A 24,904-nucleotide genomic window follows, 5' to 3' on the forward strand; every position below is an offset into this window, starting at 1 on the left:
TCAATTGGACGATTGTAGTGAATATCATTTAAGCAGATATTCATTGACGCGCTTTCTACATCAATGTTTTTTCAGGGCACAGTATGGTAAAGCAAAGCATGCTTTGAATTTTTAAAAAAGTTGTCCCAAATTAAGTCCGGATGTAGTCCAATCTATTACAATTTTTATTGGAATATCTTTTGTCGAATACAAACAAAAATTCAAGCAAATACATCATTCGATTCATAAATAGTTAAATCTTTGAACAATAAATTAATTACTATTTCTTATGCTTTCATTTGAGAAACATATTACTCAGTTTAATTACATTAACTTCGCATGCAACAAGACGGCTACTTAGGAACGAACCTCGGAAGAATGAACCGCGATTAGATCACAAGGACAATATCTGACCTGGCACCTTCTTTCCGAACTTCCACACCGCAGTAGCAAGAGGGCGTGAGAATCCCAATGTCAAGGTTAATTGAAACTAGACTTTATTATACAATGTATATTTAATGCAAATATATTTAGAGAAATATATTATAATTGCAACCTTAGAAGCATATTATAATTGCAATTAAAATTCACTATTTTAGAACGTTAGATAATGGCCCATAACTTGTGAGTGTCAGAGAAGCATGTAAGGAATTTGATATTTACAAGTGATTTAACAAGGCCAGATTACGAAAAAAAATCAGAATAAAGAGGTTATGAATATCAATCTACAGTTGCGTGTTTTTAACTTTTATTACTGAAAAAATGAATAGACTTCCAAAATTTAGACTTCATAAGTAGATTTGCTTAAATCTGATTAGTTGTTGGATCTGGTACTACTATTACAAGAGAATCTGAATGCCTGAAAGTCCTAAAAGAAGTCAATCTATTCATATTCCGACTTCAGCGTTTCCAAGGCCACTTTGACCAGCAAAAAGAGCTCCGACATTTTATTTTGATTTCTTGACCCACAGATATGGTAAGATATGTGACAGACCAAGTTAGATTGGAACGGCCACTATGGTATTATTATTTCTCTCTAACAGATTCAGTAACACTTGTAAGCATAAAAAATTGCAAAAAAAAATCGTTAAAATCCACTAAATGGAATTTAGCATCTTATTAAAAAAATTCTCCCTGTTTTATCATGATATTAAAAATGGTAGAAAAAAGTTTTAATATTTAATGTCGTCATCTCGTTTTCCTTCGGCAAGCTTTTACAACTGAACAAACTTTAAATTACTTCGAACTAAACAGGCATTATCATATCGAACCGTTTGCTAAATACTTTCTTAGCAAGTATTCAAATTACATTTCCACAGCTGTTTTCTGTGATAGTAAGAAATATGAATATCAATAATAGATCTATTTTTCTGAAACGGTAAAATAATGGTCTTCTTAAAATAATGGCGAATCAATAGTCATTACTTAAATAACAATAAAAAGAGATCACGGAAATCCAACTTTAAGAATAAATTATAAGAATTCTTATTATTTAAGACTAAATAATAAGAATTGATACCAAAATATTGTAGAAGTTGGGAAAGATCATTTATTAGATTATAAAGAACTGAAATGATTGCAAAAGGATGAAATCTAATATGCAAATAAATGTTCTTACAAGATATTTAGTTGAGTATATGATCTGTAGTAACCAAATAACGTACGTGATTAAGTAGATGTCGGCGATTAAAGACAAAATGAATTTTAGTCCAAATCACGTGATTCTTTGGAATCCAGTTCATGCAAAGTATTCAGAATATTCATCTTAACTACGAGTGTAAATCAGAAAAGTATTAATACATTTGTTGTAATCGTCTTTTGTTGTGAAATAGGTAGATTTAAAGACTAATAATAGTGCACTGCCAAATAAAACAATTTGTAAAAACCTAAAATTCTATACATTATGAGATAATAGTATAATATTAATATTTTGGTAAGCATATTTGGTCAAATAGCAGTATATCTGATCATATTTTTAGTGTTATCATAGTATTTATATACACAGAATATCTGCTTAAATAATATTCTGTCAATCATTGATGCATGCAATCATAAATTCTAATAAATGAATAAATAAAAACATATGCATATTCACAAATAACTAAAATGTTTTAAAAATTTTAAGAATAGATCAGTAATTTATTATTTTAGAAATATGAAATAAACTACACTAAGAGGGGTCCTCAGAATGTAGACTTGAAAATTAAGAAATGATAGACCAATTGCATTGAAAAGTAGTAATAATGAACTATATTGTAATAATAAATTTTTAAAATTGAGGAACGATGTACCAAGTGTATTGAAAAGTAGTAGTAATAAATTTTAAATAATGTATATTGTAGATAATTAATGCTTTATTTTCATATTTTTTTCTAGTGATTACTTGTATTTACTATACATAAACTAAGCTTTAACTAAATTTGTAGGAACAGTGCTGTTTACCAGATTACACTGTGATTTGTGACTATAAAAATTTGCATGAATTTACTTTTTGAAATAATAAATGATAAAAAGAGTTTGAAAAAAGTCACACATTTTCAATAGTTATTATAGACCAAAACAACTATTTATCTATCATTATTAATAAATAAGTTGAGGTTAATAAGATGATTTCACTGAAAAACGGCCTACATCTGACGTCGATGACTAAAAGCTCTCCCGTTGGTGTGGTGAGAAAATTTGGAAAAAATGCTGCTCCCATTATTCAAACGCTCTTCAAAATTATGATGTCCATTCGAAAATAGCCTTAGTACTGATTGAAACTAGGGAAGTTAATATGTCTTATTTATATCAACTAATGCACAAAAAGACTGAAAACTCTCTTACCATATACCATCAATTTTAACCACATTTTCCATTTATCCTGCATTTCTTTAAATTTTTTGAAAAGCCAGATTATATGTTATTTTGCGAATTCATTTACTTTAAGTACTTATAAAAAATAAAATAAAATAAATCAATAATGCAGTCACAGTCAAATACATTTTATTAGCAAAATATTAAAAGAAATCATTTCATAAAATTATTATTTCAAAGGAACATACATGTTTTAACAACAGTCGATCAAAATCTTGTATTCCTCTGGTTTTGAATGTAAGACCAATACTCTAAAGGACATAAAATATTTTTGATGAAAAATAACACGGAACATCGAAAACTAACAATGAAATGCTTTTCACTGCATAATCGAATTATTATAACAATTCAAGTTATTCTGTTACACTAAAATCAAACCCATAAATTGAAATAATTTTAATTTAGAAAAAAGCGAATATATATCTGCATAGTTTACCTCCATAGATAATAAAAATTGCTCAGATTTTTTATTAGATATATTTTTTGAATTTCCATGGAATTTCTTTTTTCGCTCATGTAAGGAATGTCGTTTGCATAAAACTCTCATTTTTTTAACCGACGTATTGAGACTAGCCATTCAAGAGCATTTTAAGTCGGTTTAACTTCAATCTCATTGGTGAAAACATTACTAGATTACACATTCATAACACTCTCTTCCCACCCGCATTTTCTATCGTTTCATCATCTAAGATAGAATGATAGTAATTAGGTTCTGATTGATAATCAATCGTCTAATCTAGTTTATGCCACATTTCATCTTTTTATGCCCTAGATGAACGATTTCAAAATTAAATATGGTAGTTTGGAGAGATCACTACTAATACTCGTTTTAGAATTTTAGTTAAAGATGTTGAATTTTGGATTTGGTTTTTATTGCGAAGAAGCTATGTACGGTTATTCTGCGCAAACAGAATTGTGAATAAACAACAAAAATTATAGCATAGTTAAATAAAGGAGTATCTTTTATTTAAACCTAGTAAAGTAAAATGTTTAAACTAGATATGGATAATTACTTCATCTTTGAATTTTGCACATCTTGAAAGTTTTGATGATTTTTCTAAAAGTTTTTATATTTCATTTATTACTGTAATATAACAGAAAATTTCAGTGAACTTGCTGAGAGCAGAATCATAAATCTTGTATACATACAGAACTAAATAATGCAGATATTATATTACAATTCATCAAATAATTCATTAATTGACATAATTGTAACACTTAAAATTTTGAACTACCATCTAGTTTAATTATTAATAAAACACATTAAAAAAAATTTCTGATCATAGTTATCTTTCTCATCTTCGATTTTTATAAAAAAAAATTTAAAAATATGTTTCATTAGCTTTTTCTCTTGCTTGCATGTTCATGCATGCAATCTGCAAAGACCAAAATGAGAACAAAGCAGTCTTCATTAAAAAATCTTCCATTTAGCAAAGCTTTCTATTTAACGAAATTTGACTTCGAACGACCTTTACTTTCTATTTACTGTTTATTTAATGATCCGAAAACATCACATTTCTACAATTATACTTCGTTAAGGGATGGTACGCAGAAAGTTCAGTGGTTATTATGCCTCCTAATTCCACGAATAATCTCAGTTCACCATATTGCTAAATGTAAATATCTCCTTTCATCTTCCCTCTCACCCCTTTTTGAAAATATAAACTCCTCCTAACGCATGTGCAAAAGAGTGGAGGGCTTCCTCATCTATTTTTAGCATTCCATAATACGAAAAATAATTTGTATAAAAAAATCAGCTATATTGGCTGTATTGAAATATGGCAGCATCTGATAAGAGCATATAAGAGCAGCCGAAGAAAATAAGTGCTGACTAAGTTTCCACATATACATAAAGACATTGGATCCTGGGAATAAGACAAACAGCAAATGAAATGTTTATGAATGGCAGGGAGTGATTAAGATGATAATGACGAAGAAATGTTAATTGCATTAATGTAGCATCAAAAGAAAAAATGTTAATAGCATTAATAGAATAATCTAGGAATTAAGATTTAAAGAAGATGTAGATAATGTGTTTCAATCTATACAAATGTAGGAAAATGCTAACGAAAAGTGTTTTCCTTATTATAAATGTATACAAAGCTAAACTGAAGACTTTTAAAAGCAATTTCGATAAATATCATATTTAGTTAAAAAGATAGGTATATTTCAATCTTTGTTTTTCCGCAATTATTGTTAACAAATTTCTATTCAATAAATTTTCTTTATAATAAAGTTTTTAAGCAAGACAATGAAAATTCGTTTCACCCATTAAAGGACCATTTTCTTCTAGTCATATTACGTTAAAATATTTTTAGGCTTGAAATTAGAATAAGAAAAGGAATTCATTTAGCTTATTAGATAAATTTAATTTGATTCATTAATTAATTTGGTTAATTAATAATTAAGTAACAAATCAAGACACATCATTTTGTCTGAGATGAAGAACTGAAGCATCTAAGTTTCTGACTTACTAAAAAAAAATTTGTCAGAACTTATGTCAACCTACATAATTTCATACAAAGATAAATTTTGTGGGAAGCATACTTCCCACGGCCCTAGAAAGGGTTAATAGAGTCATTAGCATACATTCAAATGCACCTATACATATCTTATTCGAATTTTTTTTAAATCCAACTATAGCTTATTTTGCACATTTTCAAAATATTCTAATATTTCTAAAAAAAATAGGAATAAAATGGCAAAAAAACATTATTCACATGAAGTATAAATGAATACGATGCACAGAGACTAGATACTATAGTATTTACAAAAAAAAAATTAATATTTCAATAAAATAATATTTTAATTAGCTGATTTATCAAAATTATTATGCGTCAAATATTAATATATATGGAAGGAAATTTTATAAAAGATAACACCAATGATTGACAAAGAAATGTAGTTTTAGAGTAGTATTCTTTTTGTGGTAATATAACACACAATCAATAATTCTAAATAATACTGGAATGTACAAAACTCATAAATGAGAAGACAAATGCAGTAATATTCTATTAATTAAACACAAAATATATAATATTAGAAAACGCCAACAATCATTTCACTAGAAAGTGCTATTGAATGAGATTTAGAAAATTAACAAAATCATTAACCATGCTCTACAACATTCAAATCGATAGAGCATGATTAGCATTGTTTTCTTAACTTGATATGAAAGATTTATAGATAAATAATTTATTTTTTGTAAATAGAATGAAACAAGAATTTGAAAGAAATAAAGATAAATTTGCAATTCAAAGAGCTAACCTTCTAAATAAAGCCTTTTATGTCTAAAATATATAGTTTAATATTAGTAAAATTTAAATTCATGTAAAAGAGTATCTATATATACATAATAATAATTTTTTTCATGCAAATTTATCACATTGAAATTATTTTAAATGCAATAAACTTCTTTAGAGCATAAAGAAAATATGCTACAATTAGCAAAAATATACTTAGATGATAAGTTAATCTAAATGATTTTCAGAAAGTATTTAAACGATTATAAAAGTTAACAAATAATGTTATATTTTTTAAAAAATTGTGGGCATAAACATTTATGGATCAACAAATTTATAAAGCGAAAAAAAATAATTTTTTTAAGATTGGAAAAAAGTGACAGTAATTGACTCATACCCAACAATCATTATTAGGTTTTTATACAAGTTTCATCGGTTAATAGTACAATGGAAAAAATGAAGTCCGTCTAGTCATATAATATAAAAAAGTAATATGTAAAATTTTACATGTCTTTCATTATAAAAACTTCAAATATTTTTAATACTGCAATAAAAATATTATTTTCATAAGACATGTACAGAGATAAAATATAAATTACCAAGGGTTTGAATAATAAAAATACATAAAAAAAAAATTAGAAATTAATTAGAATTTTTTTTATATATATTAACAAAAAAAGTAGTCAAATTTTATTGGAAAATTAAAACTCTACACTAACTGCAAACTACTAACTATAACAACATAAAATTAATAAAAACAATATTGTGATGCAAATAGGACACAAAAGAATGGCAGGAATGTCACAGATGTCAACAAACTCCGTCAATGAGCGAAAGTAAAAACTAGCTTTCTCACATCAGGATTGAGTAATGAATGGAGGCTGATGAGCAGTAGGAGACTTGTCGATTTCATGCTAAAATATATAAGCAAAGACAATAATTAAAAATCAAAAAGAGTGGATTAAAAGAGAATTATTAAAAAATTATACTGACGCATTTCAATGCATTTGAATGAGGTTGTAAGTATAAAAAAACATCAATGTTACAAAATGGCGGAACTATGTAAGTGTTATCAACAGCATTAAATCTGATTTAAATAGTTCACAATTTTTATTAGAAATACCTATACACATTTAAACTAAATTGAGAAAAGTATTTAAATTTTTATTTTATCATTAATTTAAAAATTCTTTAAATACTTATAAAAAAACAAAATTTTAAATCATTATGATCAATAATTAGAATATAAATAAGATGTCTATATTTATAGTTCATATCTTCTGAAATAATCATTTAACCCTTTAACGGGCCATTTTTTTCTAGTCATATTATGTTAAAATATTTTTAGGCTTGAAATTAGAATAAGAAAAGGGATTCAATTAGCTTATTAGATAAATTTAATTTGATTAATTAATGAATTTGGTTAATTAATAATTAAGTAACAAATCAAGACACATCATTTTGTGTGAGATAAAAAACTGAGGCATCTAAGTTTCTGTCTTTCTAAAAAAGTTGTCAGAACTTATGCCAAACTACATAATTTCATACAAAGATTGATAAATTTGGTGGGAAGCATACTTCCCACGGCCCTAGAAAGGGTTAAAGAACTTATAAATAAAATATTATTCATATATTATAAAGAAACAAGAGGAACTGTGTATTTTAAACATTTTTTCAACATAACTAGATTGATTCAGGCAATCTTAGGTTCCATAATGATAATGCAGGAAAAAAAAATTTAACCAAGGAACATTCTAATAAATGGTTGCAAAAATACATTACGTTTAAACCATACCAAGTAAAACAAATTGCCGAGATTCATTATTAGATATAGGATTGCCCTAAATAATATAATGACATTGGTGAGCGTGGATACAAATATAACATACACGCAATCTTGCGTAAGTTTTCTTTAATTGATTAATGTATAGCGTTCACAAAAACATTTCAAATTACGCCATTTTCCGCTTAATATTTTATAATATGATAGCAACTGTTTTAAACTAACGCAAATCAGATGTAACAAGGTTCTAGTTTTCATAAAATTTATAGATTTGCAGGCCTTAATTATTTTTTAAACTACTAACACCTATTTTAATTGCCTCATTATTTTAAAATTCAAAATTTCAATAAAAATGCTGTTAAAATCTCCAATCAAAAATTTTTAAAAAGTGGTAATTTAACACACACATAATAAATAAATAAAACAAAATAAAGAAGATTCAAATTTCTGGTTTCCGAATATCGAAATATAAAGTTTTAGGCTTGGTTTTCTGTCGTTATTTCATTTTTCAAATTTATTCCTAATAATATAATAATAATGTACACACATACACAAAAAAAAATGTATTTAATATCGCACAACGCGATTGCACGTAAATGTAGTACACTAAATAATTAAAATACTGTAAAATATAGTTCCCTCAATATTGTTTTAAAATATTATGAAACTCAGAAGAATAAATGTTAATGAAAAGCTTAGCTTTTGAACTTTAAAATAGACTGAAAGTGGATTTTATACAATAAAAAACCTTCAAAGTTATTGATAAAAATATTAAAATGTTGTTAATTTTTAATAAAGAAATCGAATTAACATTTTGTCATTTCTTGAATATCTGCGTCTTAAAGAAGTAAAACAATATGTAAAATTGTGGCAACATTTAAGTTTAATGATATGCCCTGAAGAGTACTTTGAACGATTTTGTCCTCGTGCATGTATTAATGTACAGATAATATGTCAGCCTATAAATATTAACATAATAAAACACAGAAAGGTAAACAAAAACTTTACACTAACTTTATAAAAAGAATATTTATAACTTTATACTTTTCTTATTACAGTGATTAATTTGGCTCTTTCCAAAAACAATAAACATAGAAAATAGAACAAAAAAAATCTTTAAACGCAAAGAAATTTTAATTAAATATAGATTTCCAATTAACACAATATACAGAATATACACAGAGATTAAGAAAATCGTAATTTTTAAAATTAATAATTAGCAAACGAAGAAAATGTAGAAACACTTTCTTTCCATAGAAGGGATGAAAACAAAATGAATGGATGATTTTATGATGGAACTAGAATTTTATTTATTTAAAAAAATTGTTCTGTATTTGGTAAGACAATGCTTTGTACAGGATCAGTATATATAAACTTTCACCGCCGTCTGTAACTCAGTACTTATATGTCCCTACTCTTTTGGTGTGCGTCATTATCAGTTTCGAAATCCCAATTACTATTTGGCATCTAGCAACTGAGACAGGTTTTTTATGTATAAATTGGCGTTGTACAAATAAATCTAAATATGAATAACGAATAAATTTATCAGCGCACGAATAAACTTAAGTATGAATAAATATCGAATTCAATGAGCTGAATCTGATGTTTTTATATTTATACTGATTCATTATATTCTCCCTTCACTGATCAAACTAAAAGTTATTGGTATTATTTTCTTACGGCATTTTTTAAAATTTGTACTCAACATTGCATTTTTTTTTTCTCTTAGTGACTCACTATTTATTTCAATCCGATTATAATGCTTTAATTTGATTGTTCGTGAACACTATGGATAAAGAGGATCCATAGAAAGGAAAAAAATTATAATGCTATAATATATTTACATTTAAAGTAAAATATTGATAGCAAATATATATTTTTTTTATATTTCTTAAAACCTCTATCAATGCGCATGATATTTTCTAATACAACTTTTGTTAGTTAATCTGTGACTGTCAGATTTGAGATATTATAAACAGGATAACAATCCATCTAGACAAGCACATCTTCAAGCTAAGTAATAATGAAATAACAGCTTACTAATGCTCAATTTGATTGTTTCATTTTTCCGGCGTAAAAACAGTTGATTAGGGTGACAAAAAAATCTTTTCTAGCATAAAATATTTTCTGAATCGATACTAGATTGTAAACAGGAAAATACTAACTATGCAAAATTATATAAAAAAATAAACTGACATAAACTTGCAAAAATATATTTATTAAAATTGAATTCCATTGATGATTTTCCTTATCAATTAATAAAAATAATCCTTCATATAAGGAATAATATGTGAAGAGAAAAAATTGCACACCAATAGAAATTTTTCTGATTTTTTTTTAGAATATTTTTTACTAATAAAAAAAAAACAAATGACAACAGCTAGCAAATTTCAGATGGCGAAAGCGGAAGTGACATTTCCTACAAATCAAAGCGATCTTGTATCATTTAGGCAGCCCAAAACTGAAAAAAATAACTGGTATTCCTAAAATAAATCTCTGTTTCATGTGTTAATGAAAGTCTCAAAACTGAACCAAATCACTTAAATGTTGAGGTGCACTCGTTAAATTCAAGGTGAACTTACATTTTTAAAAAAATGCAATTGACTTTAATAACATGTCAGAATAGAACACGTCAATTAATGAATCTAGAGAAAGAAATGATATTAAAGTTAATCAACTTACACACATAAAAATGAAAATCATAATTCGTTGTCCCGAATGAATCTGTTTCCTTCTGACTGAGTCCCAGTGTAACGCTGCCTTAGTTTCCCAAAAGATCCTGCCATAAATAAAAATATCTTCATTGATGAAATAATAATAGCAATTCATGATACAAATAGTAGTTAGGTGTAATAGATATAATATTTGTATTACTATTGTATAGATTAATATTTGCATTATTAGAAAAAGGGCCATTAAGCTAATAATGAATAAATTAACAATTACTGGCCCCAGAGATAATAAATTCACAAATGTGAACTCTCAATTATTCATGGAATGAACCGGCATGGCTATCGGGTATAATCCACAAAATGAGAAAAAAAGGAACGAAATCATCAAGAAAGTTTTCTTTTGAAAAAAATTAACAATAGGAGGAAGCTTACCCATAGAATAATGATAAAATAAACAGATTTCTGTAAGTTGTTGGCATACTTTTGTAATAAAACAATCGATCGTTTGTTTTTGTATTCTGATGTTAATTTACTCCTTTTTTATTCCAGCTGAAGTTTTCAAAAATATCTTGGAATTATCAATTGTCGATATCCGACAGTTTAGTGTATTATTAGAAACAGAGAGTAAGGTGTCATCAATTCACTTAAGTGTGGCGCTGATCCCATAGGATTATGTAAGTGTCTAAAGGAGAAGTGTGGGATTTGCATTAGATCAAAGAGATCTTGCACCACTTAAGCAGCATTTGAAGTTTGATTCTGACTACTCAGAAAACTTTCAGGGTAGACTGAGTCTTATTTGTGTTTTATTTAGAAGAGGAAGAAAGAAAATCTCTGCATCCAGATATTTAAGTCATGGTGGCTCATTGTTAAAATGCACATCAGTCTACCAGTCTCGGAATGACGATTTTTAATATCCTATCAAGAAAGAAGAGTGCGTGAATTTTTTTTCTGCGATCCGTTTTAATCAGACGTCACATCATTTAACATATTAAGTACATTCTGAATGAAAAGATAAATACGTAGAGTGGATTAAGATGATTAGCTTTGTAGCGAAGATGTCGGATAATTTGATAAACTGTATTCTTTTCAAAGACACGAAACTTGTAAATTAACTTGAAAACTAAAAAAACAAAGAAGACAGATGTTCTTTAAAAGTTGATAAAAATTTAACATATAACATATTGGAATTGAATAGAACAGGGCATGTCATCAGGAAAAGTGTCGATAAACTTCTCGACAGAATAATAAAATCAAGAAGCAGAGATGACTTTTAAATTAGCATTGCTCCTCAAAGATGCCACCTAAGGAGCAAAGATGCCACCTAAGGAGTTTCTTTTAATATTAACATCATAATTAATGATGAAATTACTTTAGAGTAATCTTTTGCATATAGAATAATTATAGATCCCATTTAAATTCTCTTAAAAGTTGCAGCAATCAATGAAGAATATATTTTATATGATTTCAAAAAATAAAATATAATGCGTAAAAAAATCCGATCTTAACCAAAGTAAATTATTTAATTTTTATAGAATATGGCTACAAAATTTAAACCAGCATTTTGCAACATTATTTACAACACATTTTTGAAATCTTTTATATACATATATATATATATATATATATATATATATATATATATATATATTGATTTGTTAGATTAAAAACCTGTTTCTAAGAATAAAAAGTAGATTTAAAGAATACTGTTATGCATATATTGAGGCACATTTGGTTATTAAATATTTTTAAAGCACCATTTAAATACTTTAAACATACATGCACACTTAAATATTTTTAAAGAAAGTAATCAATACAATTTAAATCAAAGCGTGCCGGCGTCCTGGCATAGGGGTAGCGCGTCTTCCCCGTGATCTGGGCGTCCCGGGTTCGAGTCCCGGTTTGGGCATGGTTGTTCTTCTGTTGTTCTATCTGTGAGATGTGTGAATGTGCCCTCCTGTAAAAAGGGGTTGTGCAAGCGAATGAATGATGCGTGAGTGGCAAAGTCGTACTCTTGGCCCTAGTTGGCGCTGCTATAAAAAATAAGAGACGTTCCCCCTCAGGCTTAAATCGCTGTCTTCGTAACAGCGGGCTTGTCAGTGCCATAAGAAACAAACAAATCAAAACGTTTCATCATGATGACCGCTTATGATACATTTTTAATTCGTTTAAATAAACGTAATATAAATAGATATTAATCCGTCATTGACAATTTTACATTAAGAAATTCGAATGGAACAAATCATACTTTATAAATCTAAAAGTGCAATATAAACTGGATTAATATTACGGATTAATTAACTCCATTCATATAGTAAGAATTCATAATGCTATGGAAAACAAATTAAATATGAGATACATCAATAAAACATGTAAGAATAAGTTAATTTAGTGTGAATCTTGAAGTAAAATAATTAAATATAAAATGCGAACATGCCTCTGTGAGTTCCTTCTTTATTATTATCTACCGGAAGAGGTGAATATCGTGAGTCTGTGGCCTCATCGTTCGCTTCATCCTTGAGAAAAGAATAAAATAAAGTAATTAACGATTTCTGGATATAAAAAAAAACATTAAAAGAAATTTACAAGCATTGAAACATAATTAAAAACTATACTTCTGATTTTTTTAATATTTAAAAGAAAATGTAATTGTATTACTTTCAGCTTTTAAAGGAGAATATTATTCAAAACTAATTATTTAATTTCCAGCTTGACATCTCTAAAAAAAGAAGCATTTTTTGGGGGGCTTTATAACTAATTTGAGAATTGCATAAAACCTCTTTAAATAATAATTATTAATAAATTAATAAAATTATTTTATTTTTATATTTCAAATCAAATTTGTAATGGATTTCTTTAATTGATTCAATCAAATATTAATTATTTGCGGAAATTAATTGCGATCTTAATCAGAAGAAAATAAATTTAGATTATTGGACAAATTACCGTAAGAGGAGTATAGATGTCCCAGGTGCCAATATTAGAGGGTGTTATGAAGACAAAATGTCAGTCGTATATGACATTTCGTATATGACATTTAAAAAACAAATATCTATGCAGAAAAGGCAAAAAGATATTTTCTTCCCCGAGTGCATTTACATCGTAAATCATAAATGAGGGTTAAGGGTGAAAAAAAAATCATATTATACTTGAGTGGCCATTTCCGAAAGTGACTGCATACTACTTGTTTTTATGTTATTGTGACATCAAAAAATTAGTATTCAGTTAAATTTATGCAACACAGTTTATTTAAGGTATCTTTTTCTTTTACTTCCTCTCATGTTTTTTTTTTTTTTTTTTTTTTTTGCAGGGACCTCTAGTGCGTTTCCGATTCCAGGTTATACTACATAATTTTATTTGTTTTTGTATGACTGACTTACCTTTAAATCCTGTAAACACCTTCCAAAAAAGGTGGTTTATATAAAATAATAATTTTATATAAAATATTATTTAAATATATAACTGTAATAAATTTCATAAATAATAGATGAATTCAAAAATTTATAATATTACTTCTATATATAAAATATTATTTTCATCTATTATGAAGTTGGATATTTTTCTTATTCAACAAATTTTAAGATATATTAGCTGACCTTTTTATACAGTGTAATAATATAATAGTATAAAGATAATCAAGAGAATTTAATTAATCATGAATAATAAATATAAAATACATGCATATTTAAAAATTATGCATATTAATTAAATATAGGCATATTTTTGTTAAATTTATGCTTATGCTTATGATTAAAATATATGCATATTTTTGTTAAATTTATCTTATTTAATATTAAAATATATGCATATTTTAGTTAAACTCGTGCATTATACAGTTGAAACATATCTTATTTAAAGTTGTTTTGATAAATTTCTTCAAGTAAATAAAAATCAACTTACAGCCATTTCAATTTTAGGACGCGCGACTTTCATGAACCCACCGATTCTTTTGGCTTCCGCTTTTTCGAAAGGTTTCACTGGCGTTGAATCCAAAAACTTCAGTTTCGGTATCTGATGTATGATGTAATACCTAAAATGTATAAAATTTCATTTAAAAAAATCATTTTAGTTTCATCACGCATTTGTGATATTTACTTTTATTATAATAAAACATTTTTAGGCGTAATAATTCTCATTTTAAAAATGCGTTATACATAGAAATTAAAAAGAAGTGTATTTAAAAGTTGGCTCGTTCTTATTGTAACATAATACCTTATTTTTAAACCATTAGAGATATGCCTATATTTACAGCTAGAAAAATACTTTTAGTGACGTAAAGTATATTCTTCCATATTATTTGAGTCAATAAATGTACTACTGAAACTTAAGTCTAAATTTTTATCAGTCTCCTGGTCTTATAAGATATATTTAATTAATAAACTATTCTTGGTATACTAACATTTTTATTGAAAAATTTCAATTTTTCTGCAGCTAAAATTTAACGAAATATGAAGCTATGAATTTTATTGATTTGACCCATCTAAGGCATCCCAGAGCAGGCATTTTCTATTAATTATTATGATACTTGTTTGTTACCCATTTTAATGATAATTCATTATACCAGGTTTATTTGGCAATTTTCAGATTACGCCAAAATCAATAAACTCCATTGTAATAAAAGGCCAAACGTCACCAATATAGTAGCATCATCGGGTTTATTTGATGATTTTTAGATTATTCCAAGAACATCAAACCCCATTGTACATAAGATACCATGGTTTAACAATTGTATTCCTAGATTAACTGGCCAATTTTCAATCAAGCCAAGCTTCGTAATACCACAGTTGCTAAGATTTCGCCAAGATGATTGGTGACGATTGCATTTTTTTTGTCCACTTATTGTGAAAAATAAAAATAACGTTTTAAAATAAAAAAATTGATAAGTTTATTTCCGTACATTTTCTTTACTTTAGTTTTAATATAGTCATAAAAAACCCTTTAAATATATTACAAAATATGAGTTCTCATAAAAGCGCGTCTCAATTATATTAAATACAATCTTTTGTTTGCATTTTATCACTGTTATATAATTTAGAATAAATTGTGAAGTATAAAACAAAAATAGAGGAACTAAAATTAAAATATTATTAAGCACATAAATTTCAAAATAAAAATTTGAATCTCTTTAAATCCCCTCCCTTATTTTCATATGTGTTTTCTCATTTTATTACGTCATATGCTTCATTTTGTCTTAAAACACATAACACCGAAATTTAATGGCCACTTTTTAAAACATTTTTTAATCTTAAATCCCAAACATATTTTATTTGTACTCTCATCAGGATCGAAAATATAATAATAATATTTTGTTACCTATATCTCTGGTAATCTTCTTCATCTTTTTCGAAACTAGAGAGTTGGTCAGGACAAGCTGGATTACCAAGTAAGCTCAAATACGTTAATTGTGGGTAACAGTTGGTAAGTTGTTTCAATAAGGATTCTAAATCACGAAACTGCAACAATAAATTATAATATTTATAAATTATACACACATTTTTGCAAAAATGTACTTGAAAACTATGATTGGATAAAAATGTAATATAATTAATACTTAGTTTATTAAAACTAAGCTTTAATTTAGCTTAGTTTATTAAAACTAAGCTTTAATTTAGCTTAGTTTATTAAAACTAAGCTAAATTTAAACTTTGTTACTGAACAAATCCAACACTTGCTGAATATGTTCCAGATATTTCAAATATTATATTATATTAAACATATTAAATTTTAAGTTCAACAACAGAAATAAAGAGTACTATTGAATTATTTTATTGCTATTAATAAAATAAGATTTTATTTCAATTTTGCGCACTGGGAAATATATTTTGGTATCTTTTATTTAATGTAACCTGCTTCATGTTTGTAAATTTGAAAATTTGCAAGATATATTTTCACTTATTTCCTGATGTGCTAAAGTTCTGAAATTGGGCATATTTGCATGTTTCTGATGATAATAAAATATTAAATCTTCTAGAAAATTATCAATCAATCGCTTAATTTCATTTATGTATTTTATTAAATTTGCCAGGCACAATCTGATGGGGAATTTGAGAAAATCTATTTTAATATTCCGTAATGCTTACAATAATGAATTATTGAGCCTTCATGAATATAAGGAAGGGTGGAGTTTTTTCCTTTCCTATCCGTCATTTAGCGATGCACAGTAAGCAAATTTTGATGCCTCCGAGAGCAAATTGCAGCAATTGTACCGAGAGCAGAATATGCATGTGTATTTCTTATTTAATTTATTTCCATCTACTTAATTTATCAATTTTATTCATTTTCTGAATTTTTGTTCCTTTATTATTATTATCATTATTCTTTTTCGTTGTTCACCGAAATGGCAGTGAAGAAAATTATTAAATAAGATTTAAACGAATATTTCAAAAGTCTGATAGCAATTTTGGCAACAAAACTAAACCTATAATTTTACCAAACATTTTTATGTCGTTTTCTCCACAACACCTTTCAAACGCCGATTTTTTTTATTGTTAATTTTTATTATAATCAATGGTAAAAATGCATGCTCATTTTAAAACAATATGTGTTTAATGTAGTGCATATAAAACAAATATCTGATTAATATTTTAATCGTTATTTGAAAGACTGAATTTCAATCTTCGTAATTTAATCAAGTATATAAATTAAAGTATTTAAGTAAGTAATTAAGTAAAGTAAAGTAATGTAATTTTCCTATTTATTTTTTTATAAAATTGTTATCAGCATAAATATTTATACCTATTCAACAATTTCTCAAAAGACAATGTTTTCTAAACAATAAAATGATGGGAAATTTATTTGAAAAATATACTTACGTGATTTTTGTTTAAAGAAAGCGTATGAAGATTGTTCAAAGGAATAAATGATACTAAATCGCTAAGCTCATTGTTATCTACAATTAACTCCTCAAGCAAAGGAAACAATTCTAAATTTTCTAAAGACCTGAAATTCAAAAACAGAAAAATAACATATAAGCATATCGTTAGACATGTAGAAATTCTATAATTACTTCTGAAATTTCAATATATCCTGATTATTTCAAGAAATTTCGGTCAAACTTTTTAAGATTTAGTTTTTTGCAAGTAGTTTCAAGTCCAACAAATCAGTTTCAGTTATCCAACCAAAGTGGTAAGAGCAGATTACCAAGTGGTAAGAGTTGGATTAACAGGCCAAGAGATATAAAGACAACAAGACAAAGTATACCAGTTGGTCATTATCTGTAAATTGCGTCATCTGACATGAATGATACAAAAATCCGAACTTGTTTATTTTTACGGCTTCCAGGATTAATTATCGATTTTCAGATTACACCAAAATCACTAAACCCGAGTTGCCAATCGCCAAATCTGCGAAGATTTGCACTTTTTTGGCGGGAACCATAAAAATTAAAAAGTACCTAAAAATAATTCAAAAAGCTCCCCAAAACAGAGCCCGCAGGCCAATCATTAAACTCTAGAGCTAATAAATTTACTGTTAACTTAGAAACAGTTTTTGAATTAAACTTTAACTAAAAAATTAATCGAAATATTCAGGTCTCAATTAAATATCTAAAAAGTATATTACTGCCAAAAAAAGTGATTATAAATACACGAATTTAAACATTAACTCTTCAATTATACTAATTTTATTTCCGTATATTATTTTCTCAAACTTAAATCGCATTTTCATAAACTTTTTATGTATATTTTATAACATCTTTTCAGTCATATATACAACCATTAATAGGGACATTAAATATAATTTTTATTGTGTATTATCAGTGCTTTATTTATGAACAAATATTTTAAAATACAATAAAGATGAGCGAATGAAGCGAATATTATCATGCCTCGATGTTTCGAACTAGACGTTTGAATTTCCTTAAAATAATTTTCAATGCATTAGATTTTGAAACATTGCAAAACAATCTGCAGTAAAGAAATAAATATCTTTCAAGATGTAGGTACAGTATTTCAAGATAAAATAACAGGAAATGAAAAGGTTTTATGATTATGGTTTTCGACTCTAGAGCCATCGATTTTGGAATGTTACATAAACATGCATATCAGCTCAAAAATATTCACGTAGAGACATAAAGGAAAGAATCATAAATTATGCCTATCACAGAAATTATCTATATCATCAACATTAAAGAACGAATTTACAGAAAAAGCAACGAAGAATTTAAAGAAGAACGCAACAAATTAAAAGAAAGATGTGGAAATTCCTTACCTAATTGAATTGAAACTCAGATCTAGTCTCCGAGTCTGGTTTCCATATATTTTGCCTAAAATGCTTGGAATGGAGTAGCAATCTTGTCCAATGTAAGAAAGCTGAAAGGAATGTCAAATACATTAGCACGGACATGATACAGTATAAAATAAGTAAATATGAATAAGACTAACTTTTAAATACAAACTCGAACGTTTAAAATCTTTCATTAAAGATTAACATCAAATCTATATTATAACACTTTTTTTGAGAAATAAATACATTCAAATGCTTTCAATCCCAATACTATATGACACCCAGAGAACGCTCTTGCAATGTTTCACACTTTTGACTAATTTTTTTCTAACTGAAAAAAGAATTAATTAAATTGAATTTAAAATACAATAAAGTGCTTTATAAACATAAGACATTATATACGTATTAACTTTATGCTGTTGTGAATTTTAATATTAATTGCATACAACCATATTGTAATTATGAAAGAGCCTATTAGAGTGTAATCTTAAAGGATTTATTAAGCAATTAATCGTTGGCAAGTATTAATATATATGGACCCATTAGCTTTGTAATCTACTTAATTTTCCATCTACCAATCACCTATTAATATATATATATATATATATATATATATATATATATATATATATATATATATATATATATATATATATATATATATACACACACAGTGGTGGCCAAAAGTGTGGACATTTTTTGAAAGTTTCATGTTTTTCAACTTTGCATGCTTGTAGAATATATTAATTTTCACTTAAATACAAATGTTTATATATCAAATTAAAGGTAATTTAATGTAAAATTTAATAACAAAAACAGTATTACAATATCTATATTACATAAAAAGTTACGCTCATTTTAGTAGAACAAACAAACACAAATTGTTTTGAAGAATGACGTGTTTTGTAATAAAAGCATACTAGCCAATCACAAACACTGTTCAGCGGACCCATTAAATGCCTGTAACTATAGTTTAGGTTATTTGGATGGTAAAAGAGTTATTGTTGTGGAAATATTTTGCGGAATGATGCATACTAGTACAATCAAATAGAGTATTGCTGTTTTTGAATATTTTAAGTCCTTTTTTTTAATTAAACTAATTTTAAACAATGTCACCAACAAGAAGAACTGATTGGACATCTACAAATAGAAGCCGAATTGTCATATTGAGAGAAAATGGCCTCTCTTATGCTGAAATTGCAAGACAAGTTGGTAGTTCAGTGACTTGTTCTGGTGTACGCAAGTTCTGTTTACGTTATTAAAATATCGGTCTTAGGTAGTGATGGTAGAAAATACGTGAGACGTAGAGTAGGTGAAGCTCTTCATCCTGATTGCATTGAAGTAACTATAAAAACAACAACAAATGCCATGATTTGGGCACGTATGTCTGCAGATGGTCTGGGCCGAATTCAAGTGATTGATGGCATCCTGAATGCCAAAAAATACATCGAAACTGTCCTGGAACCAAAATTGATACCTTCCATCAGGGATTCCTTCCCCAACAAAGCACCATTTATTTTTCAGTAGGATTCAGCTCCATGCCACACAGCAAAAGTATGCAAAGCATGGTTTCAAAATAAAGGCATAGATATATTACCATGGCCAGGAAACCACCCTGATCTCAATCCAATTGAAAATTTGTGGCGACGTTTGAAAATTCTTATACGAAAAAAACGTCCATCCAATAAAAGACAACTTATTGAATCTATAATTGATTCTTGACACCATGTGATTACGAAAGATGAACTCCAAACACTCGTTCACTCAATGAAAAGACGCAGTGAAGCTGTCTTAAAAAATAAGGGTTATCCTACTAAGTATTGATTGTGTAAGTATCACTTTAAAAAAATGCAAATCTAAGATAGATCTTACTAAAATGAACATAACTTTTTTTGTAATACAGATATTGTAATACTGTTTTTGTTATTAAATTCTATATGAAATTATCTTCAATTTGATATATAAACATTTGTATTTAAGTGAAAATTAATATATTCTACAAGCACACAAAGTTGAAAAACATGAAACTTTCAAAAAATGTCCACACTTTTGGCCACCACTGTATATATAGCTTTCCAGTTTTCACTAAGGCTTATAACCAGGTAATGTTTTAACCTCCTTCTCTGTGTATAACTTTATTAGGAGAATAAAATTTGTCATTCTTACACATGTCAGTTTGATATGAAACTAAAATTTTTAATACCATTGTGTAATATTTAGATATACTGTTGAACACTATCACAATTACAAAAAAAAAGGATTTTTTTTTTCCTTTTTAGATAAGCAGCTAAAATTTCGTGTTCTTTCTAAAGGAAATTATCATATTAATGACTTAACAAATATTTGGCCGGCGCCCTGGCATAGGGGTAGTGCATTTTTCCCGTGATCCGGTCGTTCCGGGTTCGAGTCCCGGTTTGGGCATGGTTGAGTAGTCAAGTCGTACTCTTGGCCCAAGTTGGCTCCACGATAAAAACAAGAGGCGCTCGCCCTTAGGCTTAAATCGGCTGTCTTGTCCGTGGCAAGTGCCATTAGAAGCAGCAACAACAATTATTTGAGCTATAAAAGGCAGCTGCTGGTCTTGAAAAAATAAATTTAAAAAATACCATACTATAATTATAAAAGAGCAATAACGCAAACTCTTTATAAAAAGAAAACAATATTTTGAATTTAAAAACAATTAAACATATATATTGAAGTTACATAATGAAATCGGAAATTTGTGCTACATTCTAAAAAAAATTTACTATCTATCAAAGAAACTTAATAATATAACTAACTTTTTACATTGAATTGAAAAAGTCTTCAGGAGTTGACCATGCAAATACATTTTCTTTCATTATTATGAGTTTTACTGCAGCTTCTTCAGCCTTGTACGCCCTTAAAAACTCCTACATGATGTTGGGTGCTTATTTACAACAAACTTAAATACAGCCCACTTTTCTATAATGATTCATTAGATTTTTTTAAAAAAAATGGCCATGGCATAGAACGATGCATATAACCAAGGTTGAATAACGCTCAGATATTATTAATTTCTTCTCAATTATTTCTGTTTTTATCCATAAAAAATATTTTTAAATTTGTATATCATGAACTAAAAGAGAGAATGAACAAAACATTGAATAAAAAATCTTGCCTTCAAGAAAGGGACAAAAGTGAATATCTCGAGCAATTTATACCATATTTGAAGTGGATTCTTTCAAGTTTAACTTTAAAGCCGATAAGCCGAATCGAAAACACATACAAGATATCAGTGTTTTGATTCTTAACTGAGCATATTGGAAGAGTAAATAATGTTTTTCACTTTTCTCTTTCTTATATATTGACAGTTAACTGAGGTTCAACCCTGTTTAAGAAATGGTTCCTCCTACTAGACAAATCTTTTTGTTAAATATTTGACCTTAATGTATTAAATGATAGAATGGATGATGATTCATATCCATAGGGAAATCTAAAAAAAGATACAAGATTTCGGAAATTTCTAAGTATAAGCCTTTATTACATTTTAGATATCTAAGTATTTGCGATTTTAATTTAGTTTTCTGGCTGCTGTATTAAAGCATACCAAAAGACTTTAAACATTGAATAATGATCAATTATTTTCAAACCTTGTGTATCTTTTCACATTCTTTGATAGCCAAAAGGTATGGAAATTATTTAAATTATTTCGAGATTTTCATAGTAATTTTATGATCTTAGTGAAATAAATTACCACTCACATAAATTATATCATAATATACCACGAACTAAATTAATAAATAAAGAAATTACCACTCCTTAAAAATACGGTTTAGAGTAAATAAAAAAAATCAATAATTCGTAAAAGATTGGAGATAAAAAGGTGTTTGCATAAAAGGATGGACATAGAACAAGAGTTATTTTTTAAGCACGACACCAGAATTCACCATTATTATAATTAGTCATTTAAATCGCAAGATGTCGTTTGCAAATGGTTCAAGTGGACAAAATAAAAGTTTTTTTATTTTTTTTATCGTGCATGTAAATTTCACATTTTATTGCATTATTCAATTCACAATATTACACGATAACATTTCGTAACATTTTACTTTTGTGTTTGAAGCATTCTAATGCTCAACTTATTTTTTTTTAATATTCTTTTATCGAAAATAATTATAACTAATATTAATTCATTCTAATATATTGTAAAGACAATTCCATATTTTATATTAATTTAATCTGTACTATATCCAGATAAAAAATTTAACACATTCCAAAGAAAAGATGAAATTCAAAAGGAATATGCAATTCTCTATCATAATTTGGAATTTCAATTTGAGATAACCTTGACGATTTATCAAAATGTGATCAACACAGCAATTCATAAAAAAAATCTTAGCTAATCTAATTTAGAAATTCCCATGATTTCTGTTTAATTGAAAATTTTACATGACAGATTTTACAATTATGCGATTAATAGACACAAACTTACTAACTCAATATTATTTTAAATTATCTTTTGAGTCGGAAAACCTTTTATGCTAGAAATTTTCATATGCCTACTTTTTCGGTTTAGAATAATATAATTTATTCTTTGAGAGCTTTTTTAATTGAAGAAATTTTATATAATTCATACAGAAAAATCAATTTTAACAATATTTTTTTATGCCGACAGAATATAATTGTGAATTTATTTTATCGAATTGTAAATAAAATCATGCATTAAAATGTTCGTGAACTTTCTACTGTTTTAGAATAAAGTAACTTTGTTAACATACGTTTATTCCTAGTTCTTAAAAATAAAAACTGTCCGTCTTAAAATAGTCCTAGTGTTGCTTTAAAAACGGGACGTAAATGTAATTAAACTAAACTGAACCAAAATAAAAATAAAAACTGGAAAATGGTTAAAAAGGAAATTTATCATATGGATTTTAGTTTTATTATTATTATTATTGGCGAATTAATGCCACGATTTTTCTTTACTTTAGGTATTCGTTGACGCAACAAAATACCTTTGGAAAATGCAGAGTTTATAGAGATATAAGTTTCAATATTGGCAGAGGTTAAGATTTACTATTAATAAATAAATCAGTTTTGTTTGTTTTTGAGAATATTCAGTTTTGAGAATTTGGTGAATTTCGAAATTGTTTTTTCAGATTCTTGGAACTCCTAAAGCCCATTTTTGGAATTCTGTTTTTATGTGAACACATTTTCTTGATATTATAAAGTATGCATTTTTTATTATATTAGTCTATGTACCTCTGTTATTGAATTTTTTAAAATTATTTTACATTTTTTTTATATAAAGGCAAGCATAAAATGTTTAAGGTATTTTATATTTAAAAAGTAAAGTGGCCACATAAAAATAATATAATAAAACAAGCAATTTTTATTTAAAATTTATTACCTATTCTGCTGTTTTTTGTTGCCTATTTGGTATTACTTACAGTGCTATGCAAAGATAAGCAATGAAATTATTTGAACTACATTGTAACTTCTTTTTTTCCGTATTTAAAAGACAATTTTTTTTTAAAAAATAAGCAATATTTATATATTTTTCCCACGATTTTCTTTTGGTATAATTACCTCTAAAAATTTTTAAATATTAAGGCAATTTTTAGATACCTGCAAACACAGATCATTGCCATAATACTTTTTGTACAAAACCAGAAAAGCAATTCTTCCCTTAAAATATTTTCAACATTTTTGTTACATTTGAAGATATGCTTTTTGCTTTAAATGCTCTATATATGGAATGGCATTTTGAAAAATTATAAATGTCAAATTATATAAAAATTTTCAACACATTTTTGATAAATTATAATATACATAAAAATGCTTAATTTTTTAAATATTTATTTTATCTGATCAATAACGATGTATTAAACTGACAATAATTTAAATGGCCTATTTTGAATCCTAATATAACTAAAAAAAAAATCACAGACAGAAAGAAAATTTTACGATTCTGAATTTCCTATATATCAATTTTGAATTTTATTGTTTAACAATATTAATCAATGCATAAATTTAAAGTAAGTGAAAATAATTAAATGACAGAGATTTTGATTTTTAATATTTTCATATTCATTGTGTGATAGAATGGAAGTTTTAAGGAAATTAAATATTCTAAAAAGCCTTTAAGATAATTTTAAGTTTTATCAATTCACAGCCTAAATAAACACATTAATTTA

The 24,904-nt window shown here is 26.8% G+C and overlaps 1 protein-coding gene across 2 annotated transcripts in view; it reads right to left on the reverse strand.

Moving 5' to 3' along the window:
* Positions 1–2,947: 2,947 nt before the first annotated feature.
* Positions 2,948–24,904, reverse strand: part of LOC129981450 (leucine-rich melanocyte differentiation-associated protein-like) — a 38,565-nt gene continuing 16,608 nt past the window's right edge. For both annotated transcript variants that reach the window (XM_056092293.1, XM_056092292.1), the window contains exons 2-8: positions 18,738–18,838; positions 17,342–17,468; positions 15,843–15,982; positions 14,430–14,559; positions 12,967–13,045; positions 10,543–10,639; positions 2,948–6,991 (exon numbers count right to left, since the gene is read on the reverse strand). In XM_056092293.1, coding sequence (XP_055948268.1) covers positions 10,560–10,639; positions 12,967–13,045; positions 14,430–14,559; positions 15,843–15,982; positions 17,342–17,468; positions 18,738–18,838 — 657 coding nt within the window. In that variant the 3' untranslated portion in view covers positions 2,948–6,991; positions 10,543–10,559. The remainder of the gene's footprint in view (positions 6,992–10,542; positions 10,640–12,966; positions 13,046–14,429; positions 14,560–15,842; positions 15,983–17,341; positions 17,469–18,737; positions 18,839–24,904) is intronic.

This window comes from Argiope bruennichi, chromosome 8 (genome assembly GCF_947563725.1).
Source record: "Argiope bruennichi chromosome 8, qqArgBrue1.1, whole genome shotgun sequence".
Lineage (NCBI taxonomy): Eukaryota > Metazoa > Arthropoda > Arachnida > Araneae > Araneidae > Argiope > Argiope bruennichi.